General features: G+C 39.3%; 1 protein-coding gene across 3 annotated transcripts in view; it reads left to right on the plus strand.

Annotated features, from left to right (window-relative positions):
- The window catches only part of LOC120082803 (anaphase-promoting complex subunit 4), a 49,994-nt gene that overhangs the window by 981 nt on the left and 26,391 nt on the right, over positions 1–22,622 (plus strand). For 2 of the 3 annotated variants that reach the window (XM_039038126.1, XM_039038124.1), the window contains exons 4-7: positions 147–238; positions 773–856; positions 1,016–1,255; positions 21,046–21,120. In XM_039038126.1, coding sequence (XP_038894054.1) covers positions 147–238; positions 773–856; positions 1,016–1,255; positions 21,046–21,120 — 491 coding nt within the window. The remainder of the gene's footprint in view (positions 1–146; positions 239–772; positions 857–1,015; positions 1,256–21,045; positions 21,121–22,622) is intronic. The other variant, XM_039038127.1, reaches the window with a different exon arrangement.

Raw genomic sequence — 22,622 nt, forward strand, 5'->3', positions numbered from 1 at the left:
GAAACTAAATACATAATACAAGACAACGATATTGTCGCTTCCTCTCTAGAACTTTGTGTTTTGCACTATGTTTTTGAGTTTTTATAAGTTACATTGTTGTGCAGTGACGTCCCTTGACTATGAATGATTGTATAAATTCTATGTAGGAAGGTCTATAAAATCGTTATGTTGGAGGCCTGATGGTAAGGTGATAGCAGTTGGTCTTGAAGATGGGACAGTTTTATTGCATGATGTTGAAGTGAGTAGCCTTACTTTAACTTTAAAACACACTTTTCCCATTCATCGGTTGATCGTGGCATTCTTGCACTCAATTTTGGTGATCCGGACACCTGTTAGACCAGTTGTACTAACATTGATTAGATTAAGCTTCCAACGTGCCTAATATAGATTTTGTTTCCATTCGTTTCCAACGTGCTTAATATAGAAATGGAAATTTTATTTTAATTTCAACCTCGATAATTTCTTATAAGGTATTTGGTATAAATAAAGAATTTTATATATTAGTTAACATCTCCTATATAATTGCTTTGCCACTACTGTTTTCGGTTGATTAACATTCTGGTCAGTAACTACAATAGAAGTGCTATTTTGAAATGCAATATTTTATTTTTATATTTTACTTAAATCAGAATGATATGCATTAATGATCAAACTGCATTTAATTTAAGTTCATAGCAATGTTTAGAGTCCAGGATAAAAGTGAAAGACGCAGTTGTTATTTTCTTTTAGTTTTCTTGCTGTTTTTTAACTTTTTATTTTGTATGCCAAACAGAATGGAAAGTTGTTGAGAAGCTTAAACTCTCATGCAGTTGCTGTGGTTAGTCTAAATTGGGTGGAGGATTGCCAGTTGATTACAGTACGTAATTCTCCACTTATTTATTTGGTGTTTTCCAGGATTTTTGCTGGGAAATCATTTTGCTAATGTCATGAAGAATGTTCAACATGAATTGTGGTTTTCAAATATGAATTTATGTTTTCTTCTCATCCTTCATCCTTTTTCACAATTGTGGTACAGGACAAAAATGAAAACTTATCAACTTATGAAGATCGCACTAGTCGTATTTTCCCTCCTGCTCCTACAGTTCCTCGAATGCCTGGACTTGTTTCAGGAGATACTGGTTTCATTGATGACAGTGAAGACTCATTTACAGAGTTGTCAAATTCTTCACAACAACGGTTTAACATTTTGTGCAGTGGTGACAGAGATGGAAGCATCTGTTTTAGCATATTTGGCATTTTTCCAATCGGAAAAATAGTAAGAACCTTTCTTTTCTCTCTTTGGAGAAATAGTTAGTTACCTTGTTACTTTTCTCCCTTCATCAGTATCTGATACGCTGGTAATTGCATCATTTCACTTGTATGAAAATTCAATGTACTATGTCCATTTTAAAATTGTATATTTATGTTTTGATTTTTATTAATCTATTTATTTTTATAACCCACATATCCTCCTGGTGGAATTCTCTCGTTTAGGGGAAGTGGGAAGGGTCCAAATTTGGAAGTAAGTTGAAACCTTTAAAAGGGGAGCTAAAAGTTTGGAACAGAGAAGTATTTGGAAACATTAGGGTGAAGAAGTGAGCTTGTGGCTAGAATAAAAGAGATAGATGAGTGGGAGATGAATGGTCCTCTAGAGGAAGCCTTAAAGGTGGAAAGAGATTCCTGCAAATGTCAATTTGCCGAGTTAATTAGAAAAGAGGCCTATTATGTGAGGCAAAAGATGAAAGTTGGTTGGGCTAAAGATGGCAATTGTAACATTGCTTTTTCCCACATGATGGTTAGTGGGAGGAAGAGTAGGAATACGATCGGTCCCTTGGTTAAGGATCCTGGGGAGACAATTAGGGAGGACATAGATATTGAGGAGGAGGTTGTATCTTTCTTTGTGAGTATCTTTGGGCCAGAGGTTACTCCTAAACCGTTTATTCGAGGGATTTACTGAAATCCAATCTCTCCTAGGGAAAGGGAGGGGTTGCCGATCCCCTTTTCTATGGAAGAAATTAAGTAGGCTGTTTTTGCTAGCGATAGGTATCCCCAGGTCCCGATGGCTTTTCTTTAGCATTTTATCAAGAAAATTGGGATATAGTCAAAGCGGAATTGTTCAAGGTCTTTTAGGAATTCTTTGGAAGGGGTATTCTGGATAGATCGATGACTGAAACATATGTTTGTCTCATTCCTAAAAAGGATAACGTGAATAGGGTAAAGGATTTTAGACCGATCAGCTTAATTACAAGTGTGTATAAAATTATTGCAAAAGTGTTGGCTAATCGTCGGAGAAGGGTGCTCCTGTCGACAATCTCAGAAGCACAAGGTGCTGGACAGATTTTGGATTAAGCTCTTGTGGCAAACGAAGCTATAGAGGAGTATAGGCTTAAAAAGAAAGAGGGAGTGTTATTTAAGATTGACTTCGAGAAGGCCTATGTCCATGTGGATTGGGACTTTTTGAATAAAGTGATGGAGAAGAAGGGTTTATAAATGGAGAATGTGGATGTGGGGCTGCCTGAGAAATGTGACTTTCTCCTTTCTTATAAATGGCAGTCCTAGGGGTAAAGTGGTAGCCATGAGAGGCCTTAGGCAAGGAGACCATTTATCTCCTTTCCTTTTCCTTCTTATGGTGAATATTATGAGTAGTTTGGTGAGGAAGTGTGTTGAAGGCAGTATTTTTATCCCTTTTGAGGTTGGGGAGGAAAGAGTGACTCTTTCGCATCTCCAATTTGCAGACGACACGCTTTTCTTGGGCTCGGGCAATGAGAACTCGTTTTTAACTTTGAATCACATTCTAGCTGTTTTTGAAGAAATCTCGAGTTTGAAGATCAACATGGGAAAATATAGCATCATGAGGATAAATTGTGAGGAGGAGAAGCTTAAGAGATGGTCGGAGTTGTTAGGGTGTGAGGTTGGGCTGCTTCCCTCGTCCTATCTTAGTCTCTCTCTTGGGAGTAATCCCAAGGCGATCGTTCTTTGGGATTCGGTGGTGGATAAAGTTAGGAAGAGATTGGCGTCTTGGAAAAAAGGGTATTTTTCTAAGGCAGGAAGACAGACTTTGATAAGATCAATTTTGTCTGGCCTTCCTATATAATTTTTCTCCCTTATCAGAGCCCCAACAAGGTCTTGTAAGAGTCTGGAGGAGTTAATGTGTGATTTTCTTTGCGAGGGGATTGAGGAAGGAAAAAGAAAGGGCTCACATTTGATTAGGTGGAAGGTCATTGAGAAGTCTATTGAAATAGGGGGTCTTGAGATTGGAAATCTTAGGTTATGTAACAAGGCCTTACTATCTAAGTGGTTGTGGCGTTTTTATTCCGAGCCCAACTCTCTATGGCGTAAGATTATGATAGGGCTCGATTTATATATTCACAATTTGGGCTAAACAACCAAGGAAGTCGAGGCTCCCTCCCTTTTACAAGCTCTCAGAGCTATTCTCAATAAAAAGCAAAAGATAGTGATTTCTTTCCCCCCATTCCTATTTAAGAAAAGAAAATAACCTAATAACAAAAAGGTGAAATAACAGAAAGGTGGGAATAATCCTAATAACAGAAAGATGCCTGATCCCCATATAATCCCCTATTCGTATTCTCATTTAACAGCTTTTCTCATTCATTATGTATTACATCATTTTGTTCATTCTGCCCTTTTCTATGCTTATTCTTCTTTCGAACGTACACCTTCTTGATCAGGGATCTATCACTACTGCCCCCTAAAGAATCACCTTGTCCTCAAGGTGGAAATCAGGGAATTGCTCAACTATGAACGTGCCATTTTCCCAAGTAGCCTCTTTTGTAGACATGCCATCCCATTGGATTAAAACTTCAAAATCGGTGGGAGAGACCACAGTGGTGCCAACCTTTCGAACGCCCAACACTGCGACTGGTTGATGGTGCAGGGATTCGTTGTGCTACCACGTTTGGGGGGTGGTGATCCTCGATAGTACCGACCCAATTGCCTTCCGTAAATGAGACACATGGAAAACTGGGTGGATATTCACGTGAGCTGGTAGATCAAGCTTATACGCCACGGGACCAATTTGTTCACTGATCTGGAAAGGGCCGATGAAGCGAGGGGCTAGTTTCAGGTGTTTATGGATGAACAAAGTGCTCTGTCGATATGGCCTGAGCTTAATATACACCCACTCATTAACCTGAAATTCCACCTCACGTCATTTGGCATTCGTGTACGATTTCATCCATTGGTGTGTACGTTCAAGCATGGCCTTGAAGTGTTTTAACATGTCGTCCCTTTCCTTCAAAAGAGCATCAACCTCACCAACTACCACAGTTCCAGCTTCATATGAAACCAATGGTGGTATCGATCGTCCGTATACTACTTCAAAGGGTGATTTTTTCAATGAAGTATGGTAGGACGTGTTGTAATTATATTTGGCCCAAGCTAACCATTTTGAACATTTAGTCGGAATGTCCATTGTAAAACACCGTAGATACGCCTCCAATCCTCGATTGACGACCTCTGTTTGGCTATCAGTTTGTGGGTGAGACGAAGTGCTCCACTTTAATTGTGTCCCTGTCAACTTAAACAATTCTTCCCAAAATAAGCTTGTAAAGATCTTGTTTCTATCTGAAACGATGCTTCGAGGTGTTCCATGTAATCGAACTATCTCTTGAAGAAATATTCCAGCCACTGTAGCTGCTGTGAAAGGGTGTCGTAGGGTGATGGAATGAGCATACTTTGATAACCGATCTACCACAACCATTATTGGATTATGCCCTTCTGACCTTGGTAAGCCATCAATAAAGTCCATGCTAATATCATTCCAAATCATCTCAGGTATGGGTAAGGGTTGCAAAAGCCCTGTTGGTGCCAATGATAGATATTTAGTGTGCTGACATACCGAGCAATCTCCCATGAATGATCGTACATTTGCTTTCATCCCCTTCCAGAAAAACTCCTTCTAGAGACGTTGATATATTCTGATTGTCCCATTATGTCCCCCTACTAGATTGTTATGGAGTTGTTGAAGTAAGAGGGGAATTGTAGGGGAAGTTGAAGGCAACACTATTCCGTTTTTGTAAAGCAGGAAGTCCCCTATCACAGAATAGCCATTTGGAAACGGTTCACCAGCCATAATTGCCCCCCGAGTTGTCCCCAATTCCTCTTCTTGGTCGATTTGACTACGGAAAACTGCTGGATTAACATTGTCTACACAACTCAGCGCGGCCAACTCTATGGTTGTTGGTACTCGAGACAAAGCATTAGTAGCTGAATTCTCTAATCCCTTCTTGTATTCGATTACGAAGTCATAGCCAATCAGCTTTGCCACCCATTTCTGGTATTCACCCACGATTACTTGTTGTTCTAATAAGAACTTAAGATTCTTCTGGTTTGTGCATACTGTAAATCGATGACCCAGCAAGTAAGGTCGCCACTTCTGAATAGCCAACAAAATGGCAATTAATTCACGTTCATAAACGGCCTTCAACTGATGCGTTAGAGGTAGAGCATGACTGAAGAAAGCGAGTGGCCGACCTTCTTGCATTAGTACAGCTCCTACTCCCACACCGGATGCATCCGTCTCAACCACAAACGGTCGTGTGAAGTCCGGAAGGCCTAAAACAGGAATCTCGGTCATGGCTTTCTCTAGAGCCTCGAAAGACTTTTGTGCCTCCTTATTCCACAAAAACTTGTCTTTTTTGAGCTGTTGAATGAGAGAGAATGCAATGAAACTGTAGTTAAGTACGAACTTTCGGTAGTACCCTGTTAATCCAAGGAAGCCCCTCAATTGTTTTACTGACGTTGTAACTGGCCACCGGACCGTAGCTTCAATCTTTGATGGATCAATTGCCACCCCCTCAGTCGAAATCACATGACCAAGGTATTCAATTCTCAAGGCCGCAAACGTACACTTTTAAAATTGGCCACCAGTTGATTCTCAGTCAAGACTTGCAGCACCACAGATAGATGATTTATATGCTCATGAACAAAAGTGCTATATATCAAGATGTCATCAAAGAAAAACCAATACAAATTTGCGTAAAAAAGGGCATAAAATGTCATTCATTACCGGTTGGAATGTGGAAGGAGCATTCTGAAGACCAAATGGCATCACCAAGAACTCGTACTGCCCCTCATGTGTTCTAAAGGCCGTTTTGTGAACATCCTTTTGTGCAATTCGTATTTGATGATAACCAAGATTACTGCCTCTGTGAGCTCATCAAGTAGTTCATCCACAACCGGAATAAGGTAGTTATCAAGGGACCGTTGCTTGATTCAATGCTCGGTAATCGAAGAACCTCCAGTTACTATCTTTCTTCCTAACCAATAAAACTGGGCTGGAGAAGGGGCTGGTACTTGGTTGTATAATGCATGCTGTCAACATTTTTGCTACTAGTTGCTGAATTTCGTCCTTTTGAAACAGAGGATATTGATACGGGCGAACATCGACCAGTCCCTCCCTTGATTTTTAATATCAAGCTGATGTAAAGGCCAATGATTGATTAAAGCTAATGAAATAACAGCCTCACAGATGCCATTTTTGCTACAGGAGAAAAAGTATCAGCATAGTCAACGCCATAAGTTTGTGCATAGTCTTCGCTACAAGGCGCGCTTTTAACCGAGCAACAGAACCATCAGGATTAACTTTAATTGCAAACACCCATTTGCAACCGATAGCCTTCTTTCCTGCAGGGAGAGAAACTAAATCCCAAGTACAATTATCATCTAAGGCAGTCATCTCCTCCACCATTGTGGCACACCAACCAGGATGAGACAAAGCCTCATGAACAGTTTTAGGGATGGATACAGATTCTAAGGATGCAATGAATGAACATGTGGAAGGTGACAAATGGTTATATGAAACAAAAGAGGAAAAATGTTGGCTATGTTTACTCAATTGCTTCAATACCGGTTGGGTTTTTGATAATGATTTCAAGGCAAACGTCCTTCAACTTCTGATTGGCTCTAAATTGAAAAAGAAGCCAAGATTAATTTGGGTCAACGCAGTCAAGGCATTGTTATCAGAATTATGGTTTGAAAGGAATCAAAGAGTGTTTCACGACAAAGTCTCTCTTTGGTCCATTAAATTTGATATCGCTCGCATCAATGCCTCTTCCTGGTGCTCTCTCTCCAAAGAATTTAAGGATTTCTCCATTCAAGACATTAGCCTCAATTGGAACGCTTTCATTTTTCCCCTTTCCTGATCTTTTTAGCTCTTTTGTTTTCTGATTTGGTTCCTTTCAGACTTTCATTTTGATGTAAGCCTTTGCAACAGGCACGGTTTAGTCAGATTTTTAATCAATTATTATCCTTAATGCTTTACTTCTTTTCGGATATGATGAGAGTGCTATGGAGGTGTCAACCTAGTTGAGATGTCCAGGTGCACTTGCTGATCCGTTCTTTTGTTCTCTTGTTTTTGTATCCTCTCAATCACTTTGTAACATCTTTCATTATCTTAATAAATAGGTTCGTTTCTTGTTAAAAGAAAAAAAAAGAAACAAAAGAGGAAATAGGATGAGCACATGTACGTTTACCTTTACGAAGATCATCATTTGTTTTTGGATCCAATGACGAAGAAGACTGGTATCGGGCATGGAACTGGAGGAGCTGGTACAGGGCATGGATCTGAAGGAGGTTGTCGTCGAGTGTAGACCTTAACGATGGGTGGAAGAGTAGAGGTAGCCACAGGTAAAGATGAATCAGGAAGAGGATGACAAGGAGAAATAACTTTGTAGACAAGGAAATCATCCTCTAATTCCTTATGCTCCCCCTGACTCTTATTCGAAGAGAAAGATGGTGATGAAAAAAATGAGGAATGTTAAAAAAATATGACATCAATAGAGACGAAATATTTATTTAGACTAGGACAATAACACTGATACACCTTTTGAATACGGGAATAACCAAGGAAAATACATTTTAAGGACTTTGGATCCAGCTTGGTATGTTGAGGCCGAACATCCCGAACAAAGTAGGTACAACCAAATATTTTGGGTGGAATGGGAAACAAATGTTGCTTGGGGCATAAAGTACGAAAAGGTATCTCACCCTTAAGAATGGAAGAGGGCATGTAATTTATTAAGAAACAAGCTGTGGAAACAACATCTGTTCAAAAGGATTTTGGAACATGCATCTGAAACATCAAAGCTCTGGTTGTCTCAAGGAGATGACGATTTTTCGTTCTGCAACCCCATTTTGAGATGGAGTATCGACACAAGAAGATTGATGAAGAATGCCATGGGCAACTAAATAAGACTTAAGTGCATGAGAGAAATATTACTTAACAATATAGGTCTGTAGGATTTTAAGAGTACCACTAAACTGAGTTTGAATTTCAGCATGGAAGTTACGAAAATGAGAAGGTAACTCAAAACGACTTTTCATTAAATATAATCACGTAACACGAGAATAGTCATCGACAAATGTAACAAAATACCTAAACCCTCCTTTGGACTCAACAGGACATGGACTCCAAACATCAGAATGGACTAATTCAAAAGGAGCACTAGCTCGTTTATTGACTCGAGGATACAAACTCAAATGATGAAATTTAGCAAACTGACATGACTCATAATCTAAAGAAGACAAATGTTGAAGTTGTGGATGAAGACTCTTCAACGCATAGATAGACGGATGACCGAAACGACAATGCTCTTCAAAGGCAGATGACACGCTTGAGCATGTGATGGCCATAGGTGTTTGTGGTTCAAAGATGTAAAGACCTCCAACTTCACGCCCTTTACCAATAGTCTGCTTGTCGTAAGATCCTGAAATAAGCAATAACCAGAAAAAAAGGAGACACAACAATGAAGGTCACGAGTGAGTTTACTGACTGAAATCAAATTAAACAAGGAATGTGGTAAATTTAAAACTGATGACAAAGAAATCGATTCAGTAAGATGGACGGTTCCTGATCCTAAAACAGGAGTGGAAGTTCCATCAACTATAGTGACATTAAGTGAAGAGGTAGATGTACAAAGGTTAGAGAATAAACTGGGGTTACCTGTCATATGGTCTGTAGTGCCAGAGTCAATGACCCATTTTGACATGGAGGAAAGAAGACATTTAGAAATGTTACCTGTCTCTGCGATGGCCGTAATGGGAGTAGAAGATGATGTCCTCAAGGACTCTTAATACTGTTGAAATTTAGTAGACTCCTATGCAGAAATTGTAATTGACTTGTCAAGATTATCAGGAATAGAAGCGACATATGCAGAGGGTGATGACACCCTCTGACCCTTATTCATCAATCTTCTGCATTCACGTTTCGTATGGCCAGGTTTATGACAGTAATAGCAAACGACACCTCCTGGATTTGATCTTTGGTTATTGGGATGACCTTTGGAGCTATTTGATTCAACCCCCTTATTACCTCTATAATCATTTGTGCGCCCAATGAAAGCACTACTAGAATTAGATGGCATAACTGCTTGTGTCTTCTCTGTACGAAGTATTCGAGTGTAAGCTTCTTCCAACGATGAGATATTTGAGCTTGACAACACTTGATCTTTGGCCATCTCATATTTAGGTGCAAGACCTACTAAAAAACTTATGATAAACAACTTTTCACGTTGAGCCATAAGCCATTAGAACTTTTGGATCCGTGTTGATTGATATCAAGGCGTTGAATTCCGCACATGTATTAAACCTCCATAAAGTAGTTTGTAAGAGATTTTTCTCCTTGATCGGGTTGATATAGAGTCTTACAAACATCAAATACTCTATTAATATTCTCTTTCCCCGAATAAAGGAAATCCAAATATTCCAATAGTTCCTTGACTGATTCACAGTGATTTACTAGTTCAACGATTTCACGGTCAATAGAAATCTTGATTTGTAGAAGCATTCTTGAATCGTCCCGCCACCAAATCTTTTTATTAGCATCAATCGATCGCTCTTCCGTGATGTGATCATCCATCTCCATGCTCCTAATAAAGTGGCGAACATTTGATCTCCATGAATAGTAGTGGGATCCATTCAACTTATGTTCAATTACTTTTGACACTATAGGAACCATCTCAGACATGACTACTGGTTTCTTATCAACCATTACCTCAAAAAATAGACACCAGACAGAAGAGAATCAAACCCTAATTTACTGAAGAGATGTCTTTACAAGCAGTGAGTATATAGCCCAAACGAACACACCACCAAGAAGAGTCAACAAAACCGAGGAAACCCACAAAAGACAAACCAAAACAGGTGGAGCACGCGCCTACACGTGCCAGCGCGTGGATCAACGGAGAAGGGAAAAGGTGGTACGTGAGCCTCACGCGCTAGTCAGATGGAGTCCAGACTTTGGGGTTTTGTAGATCGACGGTTGGGCTCCTCGATGGATTGAGCGGTGTCGAAAAAATACCTTTTTTTCCCCTCCCCGGCGGCGGCAGCGGCTGATAGCTGCGACGGCAGCGAACGAACCGAAGACGGCGGCTGTGAGCAATGTTTTTTTTGAAACGGAAACAATTCATTAATTAAAGAGAATATCGAGTAAAAGCCCAAAGTACAAGAGGATTATACAATGAGCTAAATAACAACTGAAAGCCAAAACGGATCAGCTAGCGCACCTGGGCATCTCAACTAGGTTGACACCCTCTTAACGCCCTCATCATATCCAATAATTATCTAAGACTAGCTTAAAACAGAAGCATAGCTTCTTTACATTCCCAAAAGGACAAACAACGAGGCTAATAATTAAATGAACATTCTGAAAAATACAATGAAAAAAACTAAGAGAACCACTAGCTGCTGAAGAGGCTAAATCCCGACACTTGGGAGGGAGGCAAACACCCTCCAATTAAGATTAAACTCTGATAAACTGTAGGCATTAAAATGCTTGGAGAGGATACACCAAGAAGAAGCTAGCCGATGGGCTGATTCGAACCGATCTTGACATCCAAGCACCTTATCATGGAACACCCTCTAATTTCTTTCAAACCAAAGGTCAGCCAGCAGTGCCTTTACTGCATTCAACCATAGAAAATTGCTGGGTTTGTGAAGGTTTATACCAACTAACAGCTGCTGCAAGTTGCCCTTAAAGTCATTACACATAACCCATGAGATGTTGAAGGACAACAACTTATTCCAACACCAAGCTGAATAGGAACAATGAAAGAAAAGATGGAGGGAGTCTTCTGACCTATTTAGACACAAAGGGCAAATTGAGGGAGAGAGATTGTTGGCTGCCATCAACTGTCCACTAAGCATTATCCAGACAAGAACATTAATTCTTCTTGGACTGCAAGTCTTCCATAGGGTCGAGAATAACGATTTATCCATTGGGGAAGAGTGGGAGAGGTATGTTCTAAGTGAGTTGACCGTAAAGAGACCCAAGGCTGAGATAGACCAAACCTTACTATCAACAACTTGTGAAACTTTCCTTGTTGCAATAACCCCAAGAAAATCTTGAAAGGAGACGATTTCATCATCTTTAAGCAATCGGCGGAAGGTGATTGACCAAGCTGCCAAATTGGTGTCCCAATGGTCAGCAACCGAACCGTTTGGTAACAAAGATATTCGGAAGAGAATTGGGAATAAGGAACGGAAAGGAGTCGCTTCCACCCAAGGGTCCAGCCAAAAAGCAATTCTTCTACCATTTCCAAGCTTAAGAGTGGCCAACGATTCAACTTTTAGCCAAGATTTAGAAATACTAATCCAAGGGCTTCTTAGACTTCTACCCCCTTTACCTGTCGTATGCCAATTGAAAGGGCCCGTGCCATGGATGCTTCTGATAACTTGCCCCCAAAATGAGCTTTCTTCTTTGAAGAACCTCCAGCCCCATTTAGCGAGTAGGGCTTGGTTCATAAGTTTGAATCCACCAAGGCCGAGGCCTCCATCTGTCAATAGTTGTTGAACCATAGCCCACTTCACCAAATGATTTAGCTTGCTGCAATTGTGCCCTTCCCAAAAGAAATTTCTTGTGATTCTCTCCAATTTCGAAGCAACTCCTTCCGACAATATAAATATAGACATGAAGTGTGTTGGGAGGTTGGATAGAACTGACTTGCATAATGTGACTCTACCTCCTCTAGAAAGATTGAAGCGCTTCTATTTATCCAATTTGGCTTGGAAGTTATCCAAAACTGGTTGCCAAAAAGACAGCTTCTTCGGGTACCCTCCAAGAGGCAGCCCAAGATAGAGGATTGGAAGCTGATCAGCCTTATAATTTAATGCAGCAGCCATTGAAAGCAACTCTTTATCATCCACATTTACACCGTAAAGGGCTGATTTATCCCAGTACACCTTCTGCCCTGAGCACGATTCGAAAAACTTCACCGTTTGCTTTAGTTTTGCAAGCATGCTGCTGTCATACTTACAAAACAAGAGCGTATCATCCGCAAATTGAAGGATGGAGATCTGGATTTTATCTTTGCCAACCACAAAACCTTCATATAGACCGGCTTGAATGATCTTAGTCAGCCAAGCACTTAAAAACTTCACTTACTAGAAGGAAAAATGAAAGTGAGAGGGATTCACCTTGCTAATGCTCTAGTGGCAGCCACTCTTTCCCCTTGGTTTTCCGTTGAGGAATACAGATAAACATTGGATTTTAACACGCCCAGATCCAATCAATCCATTTCTGTAAAGTTTTACTTTTCAACAACCTTTTCAAAGAAATCTCAAATCCAATGGTCAAAGGCTTCTCCAAATCAGTTTGAGGATCATCCTTTCTTCTTTTTCAACTCTATACTCTTCTACAGCTTCGTTAGGCAATGAGGATGGGGTCTAAAATTTTGCCTTCCTTCAATAAGGCACTTTGAGAGGAGGCTAGAATGCTAGGCATTACCAATTTTAATCTTAGCCAAACACCTTTGCAAACAATCCTTATTATTATCACTGTAGTTAAGCTAATTGGCCTGAAATCACTACTTTGACTGCTAATTTTTCTTCTTTTGAATAAGACAATGAAGTTTCTTTATGCATGCATTAGCTTACCATTCTTATAAAAATCTTCAAAGTGGAATGCAGATTATCCTTGATTAATTGCCAAAATTTCAGCAGAAACTCCCACTGTGAAGCCATCGGTTCTGGTGCTTTACATTTTCCTAGTTTCCTTACAGCAGCCTTGATTCTTCGGGAGAGAACTTGGCTTGTAGGCTTATGTTTTGAGTAGCATTGATACAAAGACCAATCAAGTTTAATGGAAGATGCCTTAAACCTGAGAGACTTCAGGAAATGTTGCTGTAAAAATTCAGGATTAGATGTTAATCTCTTGAAAAGAAGTTGTTGGCACCCCTTGATCATCTATTAATTCAGCAATGAAATTTCTTTCTCTCTTTGCAGCTAAATACTTATGGAAAAAGCTTGTGTTCTCATCTCCCAACTTCAACCAATTCAACTTACTTTTCTGAATTAAATTAATTCCTCCCATCTGTAAAGAGACATTAAATCTGACTTTAAAGTGGATGCTAAGTGCTAATTCACTGTTATCAAGGGTAGAGGCAATCAGCAAGGGCATCCCATTTTTCAATTTCTTTTAACAACCCCTCTTCTTTGCTTCTTTGATCTTCCTGAAATTTAGAGTACCACTCCTTTACTGCTGCCTTTACACCTTTCAATTTTTGATTAAGGGCAAAACCAACCCACCCTTGAATGCTGCTACTAGCCCAAGCTGATTCGATGATCTTGACGCACTTCTTATTAAACAACCAGCTGTTACAAAATTTAAAAGGGGAAGGACCCCAGCTAAACGACCCTGCTTCTAGCAAAATTGGAAAGTGATCCGAGAAGGATCTTACTTGTCTGTTGGCTCTAGAGTTCTCAAACAACTCATCCCACGTTTTGGTGATGAAAAATTGATCTAAGAGAGATCTTGAAGCAGAAGCTCCTTCCCTAGACCAAGTGAAGCTACCATTTCCCAACCGAATCTCCAAAAGATTGGCTTGGTCTATAAAGTTGTTAAACTTCTCATTCCTTTAGTGCTTTTGCCCAATGGATATCTTTCATGTGCCCATCTTGTGGTATTAAAATCTCCCCGGATGCACCATGCTTCTACACAATAAAATGAAAGAGATAAAAGCTCTGGCCACATGAATTTTCTCTCTTTGTAATCATTTGGTCCATAGACATTAGTGATCCAGCAAGTCTTATTGCAAGCAGTGATGCATTTTATTGATAACGAATACCCCTCTCAAAGTTTCAACCACCGAGATCAAATTCTTATCCCATAGAGTCAATAAACCACCTGAATAACCATAAGATTCCACAAATTCCCAGCCAATATCTTTAGAACTCCACAAGCTTTTGATGAAACTCACTTCAAAGCTGTCTTTTTTTGACTCTTGAATTAGAACTATTGTAGGGTTAATTTTCTTTAGAAAACGCTTGAGAGCTGACCTTTTGTTAATATCTTTCAGGCCTCTAGTATTCCACGACACAATTCTCATGATTCAGACTTAAAACAAGGATTGTAGCCTCAACTTCTAAACATTAATCGAGGATGAGATGGCAGTCCTTGACAATTGAGGTTAAATGAGCTGGAAGATCACAAGGAATGGCTGAAAAAATTGAACTAACAACCTCTAAAATAGTGCCATCCTCTGTCTGAAACAGGGGGTTCAAATCTTGAACTATAGGGTCCTCTTTACTTTTTTCTTTTGAAAAACCAACTGATTTTGCCCAAACTTCTTCTTCACTACTCACACTGAAAGGAGAATCAATGAGGACCTCCCCTTTATCTGCTGGGAACTCCCCCGGATGGGGTGTGGAACCTCTCAAGAATGTATACTCTGTATTAGGTAATGAAAAAACAGAGTGTTCAAAGAGAGTAGGGAGAAGAGAAGCGGAGCCTGACTTGGAGCATTGAGGCTGTCCTTGAATTTGGGTGCATTGGGCTTCTAATAAATCCGGGTTGTGAATTGCCACTGACTTGGCTTTAAAGCTTGGTTTCTTGGATGAGTCCTTGGCTAACTTTCTTATGATGAAATGATTAGGGAATGATTTAAAAAGGTAGGGGGGATGCTTGAATTTTTGCTGACGTTTAGCCCCTGTTTTGCTTGCCTTTGGTGCTTGCTTACTGCAGGGAGGGAGGAGGAGTGTCGAGGAGGAGGCATGAATTTTTGGGGCTAGCTCGAGGGCCGGCTGAAGCAGAGGAGCCTGATTTTTAGTGAAAACAGGGGAGAGAGACTTACTCGGACTGGAACAGGGGAGCAGAGCAGCAGCCTTGGAAGACGAAGGGTCACATTTGTTGCTTAATAAAATTGCTACTGATTGCTTCGAAAAACAATTAACTTTAATTCCTTGTGGCTTTTCATTTTTTTGAATAGATGACTGTTCAAATTCCTTGGCCAAGGGGCTGGATACCCCATTAAAGCCTCCCTTCTCTCTCTTCTTAAAGGCTCTAGGCACCTTTTCAACTTTTTCATTAAAGTACAGTGACTCTTCGACTTCTTACACACTAAACTTTTCACTTGCAATGGGCTGTACAACTTCCTCGGCAATAAAGGAGGCAGGGGTAGTTGGACTCTTTGTAATTAAACACCTTGCAAGGGGGAAATGGGACTTTTCGACTTCCTCTGTGTAAATTTCATCTCTTTGCAGGGGTTCTTGAACTGGATTCAGGTTCCTTGAAAAGGTGGGTTTGGAATGTGAAGAGACAAGGAAATTCCACTCCAAAATATCCAATTTGAAATTAACTCCTTCATCTTTAATTACATCATTTAACCTAACAAGGTCAATAGGATTAGAGAAGTCCTTAAATAATAAATTCCCCACTACCTTAGAAGGAACTTCTAAACATTCCACATCTCCAAAATTTAGAAAAAAATTCCCACGAATTGCATCCTTTATTTCGATTGTGGCAGGCATAAATCCACATAGGTTTCTTCTAACTTGAATTTTGGCTTCCAAACAATTAGTTAAGTTAAGAGTTTCTGAGGCAATTGATTCCAAACCCCCAAAATAAGCACCTATGGCTTCAAAGGTCTTTCTTCCCCAAAAATCCAGTGGAAGATTCTTGATTGAAATCCAACCACCAAAGCCTTTCATCACAGAGGCTCTTCCATGTATTTTGGGATTCCACTTTTCAAATAGCAAGTGAAAAGGACCAAACGACTGCCATTTACCCGGATTTGATATCAAAGTGGCCAAATCACCATTGCTGACTTTGATTAAAGCTTTATCTGCAAACAGAGGATTGATAGTGACACTGGTTTTAAAGGCCTCACTCAATACCTTCGAGATATCCTTCCAACATTGAAGACTAAAAGCCTTGAGATGAGCCATAAATACTAAAAATCCTCCTTGAGAACTTCATGATCTTTTTGAATCCAATAAGAACCCTTTTCTTGATTTAATTGACCTTTACTACAGGATTTTTGAGCTGCAACATTCTTAAACTTTGAAGGCTTTAGATATGGTTGAGAGAACGTACCTCACCACTTCTGAGAAACTCTTCACTTGAGGGGCTTGCTGAGCTGAATTATCTTTGAAGATATGGATGCTGGCATCAATCATTTCCTTGAACTCTTGCCAGCCTGAACATCCAACCCCATAAGGAACATGAATATTCTTTCTTCCCCAGTGGTAGGCCACACTGCACATTCTACAAACCAATTGTCTTGACTCTGAATTTGCTAGACGTATGAAACTCTCATCTACTCTTTCTTTTAACAAAAAGAACTCAACGTTGAGGCAAACAAAAGTCTTCTGAAGCCTTCTTTTAGCCAAATGGCTGCTGCTAAAGAGAGGAACAAGGACTATCCTTTTTTCAAATCTTCCACTATGAATCCTGGACCCTCTTGCCACATACAAAAGAAATGACCCAATATGTTGCAGCTTTTAATCTCCATGACCGGAAAGCACTCCTATCAAGGAGTCGAAAGGTCTTTACACAAAAAACTCCCTTTTACTCGAAGCAGCAAGGGTTAAAATACAGGGCTGGAAAACAGGGCAAGAAACAGGGCAAGTGGAAGAGCCGGAAGAGGGGCAGAGGGAGGGGGGTAGATGGAGAGGGGTGGGAGAGACGGTCAAAAGGAAGGAGGGCTAGGAGATGACTGTGAGCAAAGTTTAAACTCACCCCTCCACAAAACCCTAGGCGTAACACAAACGGGTTTTAAATTCTCAACCCCTAAGGTTCACGAAACCCTAAATTTGTTTAGAGGGCTCTGATACTATGTAAAACTCTTAGGGGGCGTTTGGGGTAATGAGTTAGTTATTATAGTCTTAGGTTATTATAGTTAGGTTATGATAGTTTGTGTTTGGGGTGTAGATTATTTTAGTTTGGGTTATAATAGTATGTGTTTGAGGTGTAAATTATTTTAGTTTGAGAAGGAAATAGTAAACATTGGAGCAAATAATAAAAAAATGATGAATGTAAAATAGTAAAATCTGTAGTAAATAGTAAATACTGTAGCAAATGGGGGTTTTGAAATAGTGTTGACTGTAGCTAATTGGAGGTTTTGAAATAGTTTTTACTGTAGCAAGAGGTGGTTATTATATTTTGATGATTACCCTTGCCCCAAACGCTCCCTTAGGTTTGAGAGAGAATCAGAATACTCTATTCATTCACCAAAGATATGAATATATACAAGTGTACAAAGCATAGAAAAGGAAAGAAATATAACAAAATATTTACAATAATGAAAACCCTAACAATAGAACTATAACATGTTGCATCTTAGTAAACCGCTGATCCATTCAAGCCTCTGTTCCTACTTGTAACAAGGTCAATTGTTCCTCAATTGTAGAAATACGAGCCTCCATTTTCTTCACCATTCCCCCACGAACGTTGGCTTTGATATCAAAGTGATAGGGCTCGGATTTTATATGCACAATTTGGGCTAAATAGCCAAGGAAGCTGAGGCTCCCTCCCTTTTACAAGCTCTCATAGCTATTCTCAATAAAAAGTAAAAGATAGTGATTTTCTTTCCCCCTATTCCTATTTAAGGAAAGAAAATAACCTAATAACATAAAGGTAAGAATAATCCTAATAACATAAAGATGCCTGGTCCCCACATAATCCCCTATTCATATTCTCATTTAATAGCTTTGCTCATTCATTATGTATTACATCATTTTGTCCATTCTGCCCTTTACCATGCTTATTCTTCTTTCGGACGTACACCTTCTTGATCGAGGGTCTATCAGATTATTGTAAGCAAATATGACCCCCATCCTTCTGAGTGGTTGTCCAAGGGGTCTAAAGGTTCTCACTAGAATTTATGGAAAGATATCTTGAAAGAGTTCCCACCTTTTGCGGTGTAAATTCAGTGTGTGGTGGGGGAGAGGAGGGAGACTTATTTTTGGGAGAATCACTGGGTGAGTGAGAGGCCTCTTTGTTCCTTATATCCCAGACTCTATCATTTGTTGGATCTTAAAAACCATTTTGTTGCTGATTTTCTTGTGTGGTCAGGGAATTCATGTTCCTTCTCTTTTGGGTTTCGTCATAATCTTTCCAATAGGGAGACGTTGGACATTATTTCTTTTCATTCTTTGCTTGAGAATCACTCTTTTAGGCATGGGAGAAGGGATATAAGGGTTTGGAGACCTAATCCTTTGGAAGGGCTCTCTTGTAAGTCCATTTTTCAGAGGCTTGTGGACCATTCTCCCTTAGGCGTCTCGGTCTTTTCAGTCCTTTGGAGGATTAAGGTTCCTAGGAAGGTAAGGTTTTTCACCTGGTAGGTGTTACATGGTCGTGCAAATACGATGGATCGTCTTTCGAGGAAGCTCTCCTCGCTTGTTGGGCTGTTCTGTTGCATCCTTTTGTCGGAAGGCGGAGGAAGATCAAGATCATATTCTTTGGCATTGCGAGTTTGCTAGCTCTGTGTGGGAGCGTTTTGTACAAGAGTTTGGCGTTTCGTTCGCTCATCAGAGGGGTGTTGTTGCTACGATTGAGGCAATCTACTTAAGGGGGAGAAGGGGTGCTTTTTGTGGCTTGCAATGTGTGCGCTATTGTTTGGGTTTTGTGGGGGGAGTGAAGTAGTAGGACTTTTAGGATTGTGGATAAAGACCCTAGTGAGGTTTGGTCGATAGTTCACTTTCATGTTTCTTTGTGAGCTTCGGTTTCCAAGACCTTTTGTAATTACCCTATAGGCGTTATTTTGCAGAGTTGGATTCCCTTCATGTAAGGGGTTGTTTTTATGGGCGGGGTTTTTTTGTTTTCCCTTGTGTTATTTTATTTCTTCTCAATGAAAGTTGTTATTCTTATAAAAAAAATTGGAAGAATACAAGGACATATAAAAAAACCAAAGGGACTCCACTAAAGAAAAGGGGATCAATCGAGCAAGATAATTTACTTTTCAGAAATATATAGTTTTAACCTTCTTAGAACCATGAAATGGATGGCCCACCATGCAAAGAGATCAAAGATGATATTAGGGAAAGACGAGGACCATCTAGAAGCTTCCAAAATAATGAAGCAATAACGGCAAGCAAAAGGAAATGCTGAATATCTAATCCTAATCAAAGAAAAAAAAACTTTGAAGATGAAGCCCACGAAGAAACACAAAAACCTGACTTGGCCTTTTCGTTTTCTGTTGGTCTTTCAATGTAGCTTTTCCATCCTATGCAGACCAGCAGAGGAAGGAAAAGCTAGCTTTGGTCTTTAGGCTTTGAGTGATCAGGAAGCGACTATTATCAAAACAAAAATATGTAGTTTTAAAATAACAACTAAATTGAGTTTTATTACAAGTGAAATGATACAATTTTATCAGTGTACTCGAGAACTATACTGATGAAGGGAACAAAGATACTAGTTAACTAACTATTTTTCCAAAGAGAGAAAAGAAAGGTTCATGGTTGTGTGTGTGTAGTTTATCTGTCCTAAAATTCTCTGTTTAATAAGGTTTCGTGTTCCATAGAACAATTTTTCTTGTTGGATCTTGTTAGTAAGTATTTGGAATGTAAAGCATCGGGCTTCTTTTTTTCTTCATCATTTACTTTACAAAGTAAATATGATAAAAAATCCCGTGTCATCAATGAAGATAATGTACTAATTCCTCACAAGCTTCAAGACGTGTGATACAAATCTCAAAAATTGCTTGAGTCATGAATGTAATGTAATTATATAATATATAACTCCCTTAAAGTACACCTATCCCCTTTCTCCCCTTTGGATAAACCTCTCTTCTCGGCTATTTGGAAGACAAAGAGTCTTAGAAGGGTCAATATTCTCATTTGGATTATGCTTTTCTGTCAGCTGAATGTAGCTGAAGTCCTTAAAAAAAAACAGCCAGCATCCTCCCTTTCACCCTCAGTATGCCCGTTCTGTCTCCAACACAGTGAGGACTCCCTTCACCTATTTTTCACATGCCCTTATTCAGCTTGGTGCTGGAAAAAACTGCTGTGTTTCAACTTTTCATGGATTATGTGCAATGACTTCAAAAGCAATGTGTTACAACTCCTAGCCAGCCCTAATCTCCACAACCCCACCCGTCTACTCTGGTGTAATGCAATAAAAGCCCTCTTGGCAGATCTTTGGTTTGAAAGAAATCAAAGGATTTTTCACAACAAAGCTCTTGGATGCCAAGACCGCTTCGAAGCTGCCCGCCGTCAAACCTCCTCCTGGTGCATACTCTCCGAATCCTTCCATGCCTATAGTCTTTCGGATTTCAATCTCAACTGGGGGGCCATCATCTTCACCTCCCCCTTCGGACAACATTAATTAGTGCCGGATTTCAGCTTTTCTCCTTTTTCCAGTTTCTCCCCCCCTAGTTTCTTTGAACTCTTTATTTATTTCCCTCAGTTTTAGGCCACTGTGTTGGCTTAGCTCATTATTTTCGCTTGTTTTGCGGTTATTGTTTCCTCGAATTGTATTCTTGTTAACGTCTTTTCTCTGCTATGAGTTTGCATTGGATGTGATGAGGGTGCTAAGGGGGTGTCAACCTAGTTAAGACGCCCGGGTGCACCTCCTGATCCTAATAGAAGTCTTAGTATCTCCGTTTTGCTCATTGTATAACCCTCTTGTACTATGAGCCTTAGCTCTTCTCTATATATTAATATAATGAACCGTTTCCTTTTCAAAAAAAAATTATATAATATATAGCTGGAGATTTATGTTTTCCCCCCTTTTAATTCATGGAATTTTATTTTTATTATTACTTTTTTTTATGTTGTTGTATTGATCTATTGAGTGCCTCCTCCATTGATGTGTTTTCTTTTTCAATGTGACAGAACATACACAAGCTTCATATCCCTCTTCAAGATGCTGGTGCTTCATGTCACCTTCTGAATGCTGAAATTTACAAGGTATGATAAAACACATGGGAGGATAGTTATTCTACATTGATAGATTTTATTTGACCATGTGGTCTTTCTTTTAGGCCTATCATCTTTAATTTGTTGTTTGTAGCTCTAGAAAATTCTTGTTAAAGGTTTTTATTTATTTATTTTAAAGGTGAAACAATTTCATTGATCGATGAAATAAAGGAGTAGAAATTCGAAGCACCTGTTGGTGAATTATATGAAAGCTCTCTAATTGGAGATTAAATAAGATAGGCTATAATAAACAAATGGATGCTTATTTTTTTTGGACAAGAAACATTTAATTGATGAATGAAATAATTCAAAGAGTACAAAATGGAGAAGAACCAATAGCAGATGAGGCCTAAACGAGAGAGAGCATATACAATGAAAGAAAAGATGTTTAACCAGTAAAGATGAATACAAACTAACAAGTGGAGGGCCCCCAAAACAAAAGTGGCAAGGAAACACAAATGATAGCCATAAAGAACAGGTCCGATCAGCCTCTTTCAAAAAGCAAACAAAACAGGGTTATAATAGCATAATCATGTTGATGATGACCCTTCTTCGATCAAATCTTTAGCTTTTTTGTCATATGATATAGAGCTTTCAAGATTTTGAAGTTCTCTCAGCCCTTTCTTTTCTTGGTAGATAATCTGTTGGGGTGCTTGCGAGTTGGGATTGCCTTTATGCATAGACCAAGATCTCTAAACCATGGAGCCAATGCCATCAATGTGGAGTAAAATTGAAAGGATCAATGGTGTAATTTGCTCCAAGAATGCAAAGAGTAATTCTTTATTAATGAATAGAAAGAATGGCCATAGGCCTATTTATACAAGAAAGGTGATTGATCACCTACACAATCGGTCACCAAGACTGGTTACCTAACTGACTGGTTACTAACGAACTCTAACCAATTGGACTAAACTTATAAAACAACCAAATGCTTAACAATATATTTAATTAATCAGCAACTTAAAAGAATATAACTCTTCTTCTACATCAACTCTTTCTGCTCAAGAAGATCAAACTTGTCACTGAGTTTGGTTGTGCGAGCTCAAAGCCATCTGGTGGATGGTAATGATGTATATCTGAAACATTAAATGTTGAGCTAATCTTCATTGTAGGAGGTAGGTCAATGTGATAGGCTAAGAAGCACAGACACAGATACGGATACGATACGATACGACGATACGTTAATTTCTAAAAAACTAAGATACGGATACGTTGAAGATACGTGTTATATATATATATATAATGTCTAATTAATTGCTATAATACATATTTTAAGTTAGATTAGAATAGATTCAAGAAGAGAGTGAAAACTTGAAAAAAATCCAGTAATGTCGAATGATTGTTGAGTGATTAGAGTAGACGGTAGAAAAGAAGTAGAAGATGAAGATTGAATAATGAAGTTGAGGATGAAGGAGGTGTGAATCATGATTTAAATAGTGAGAGAGAAGGGAGGAATGAAGATTTAATTACGTTTTGAGTTTTTTTTTTTAATT

Source organism: Benincasa hispida, chromosome 8 (assembly GCF_009727055.1).
Source record: "Benincasa hispida cultivar B227 chromosome 8, ASM972705v1, whole genome shotgun sequence".
NCBI lineage: Eukaryota > Viridiplantae > Streptophyta > Magnoliopsida > Cucurbitales > Cucurbitaceae > Benincasa > Benincasa hispida.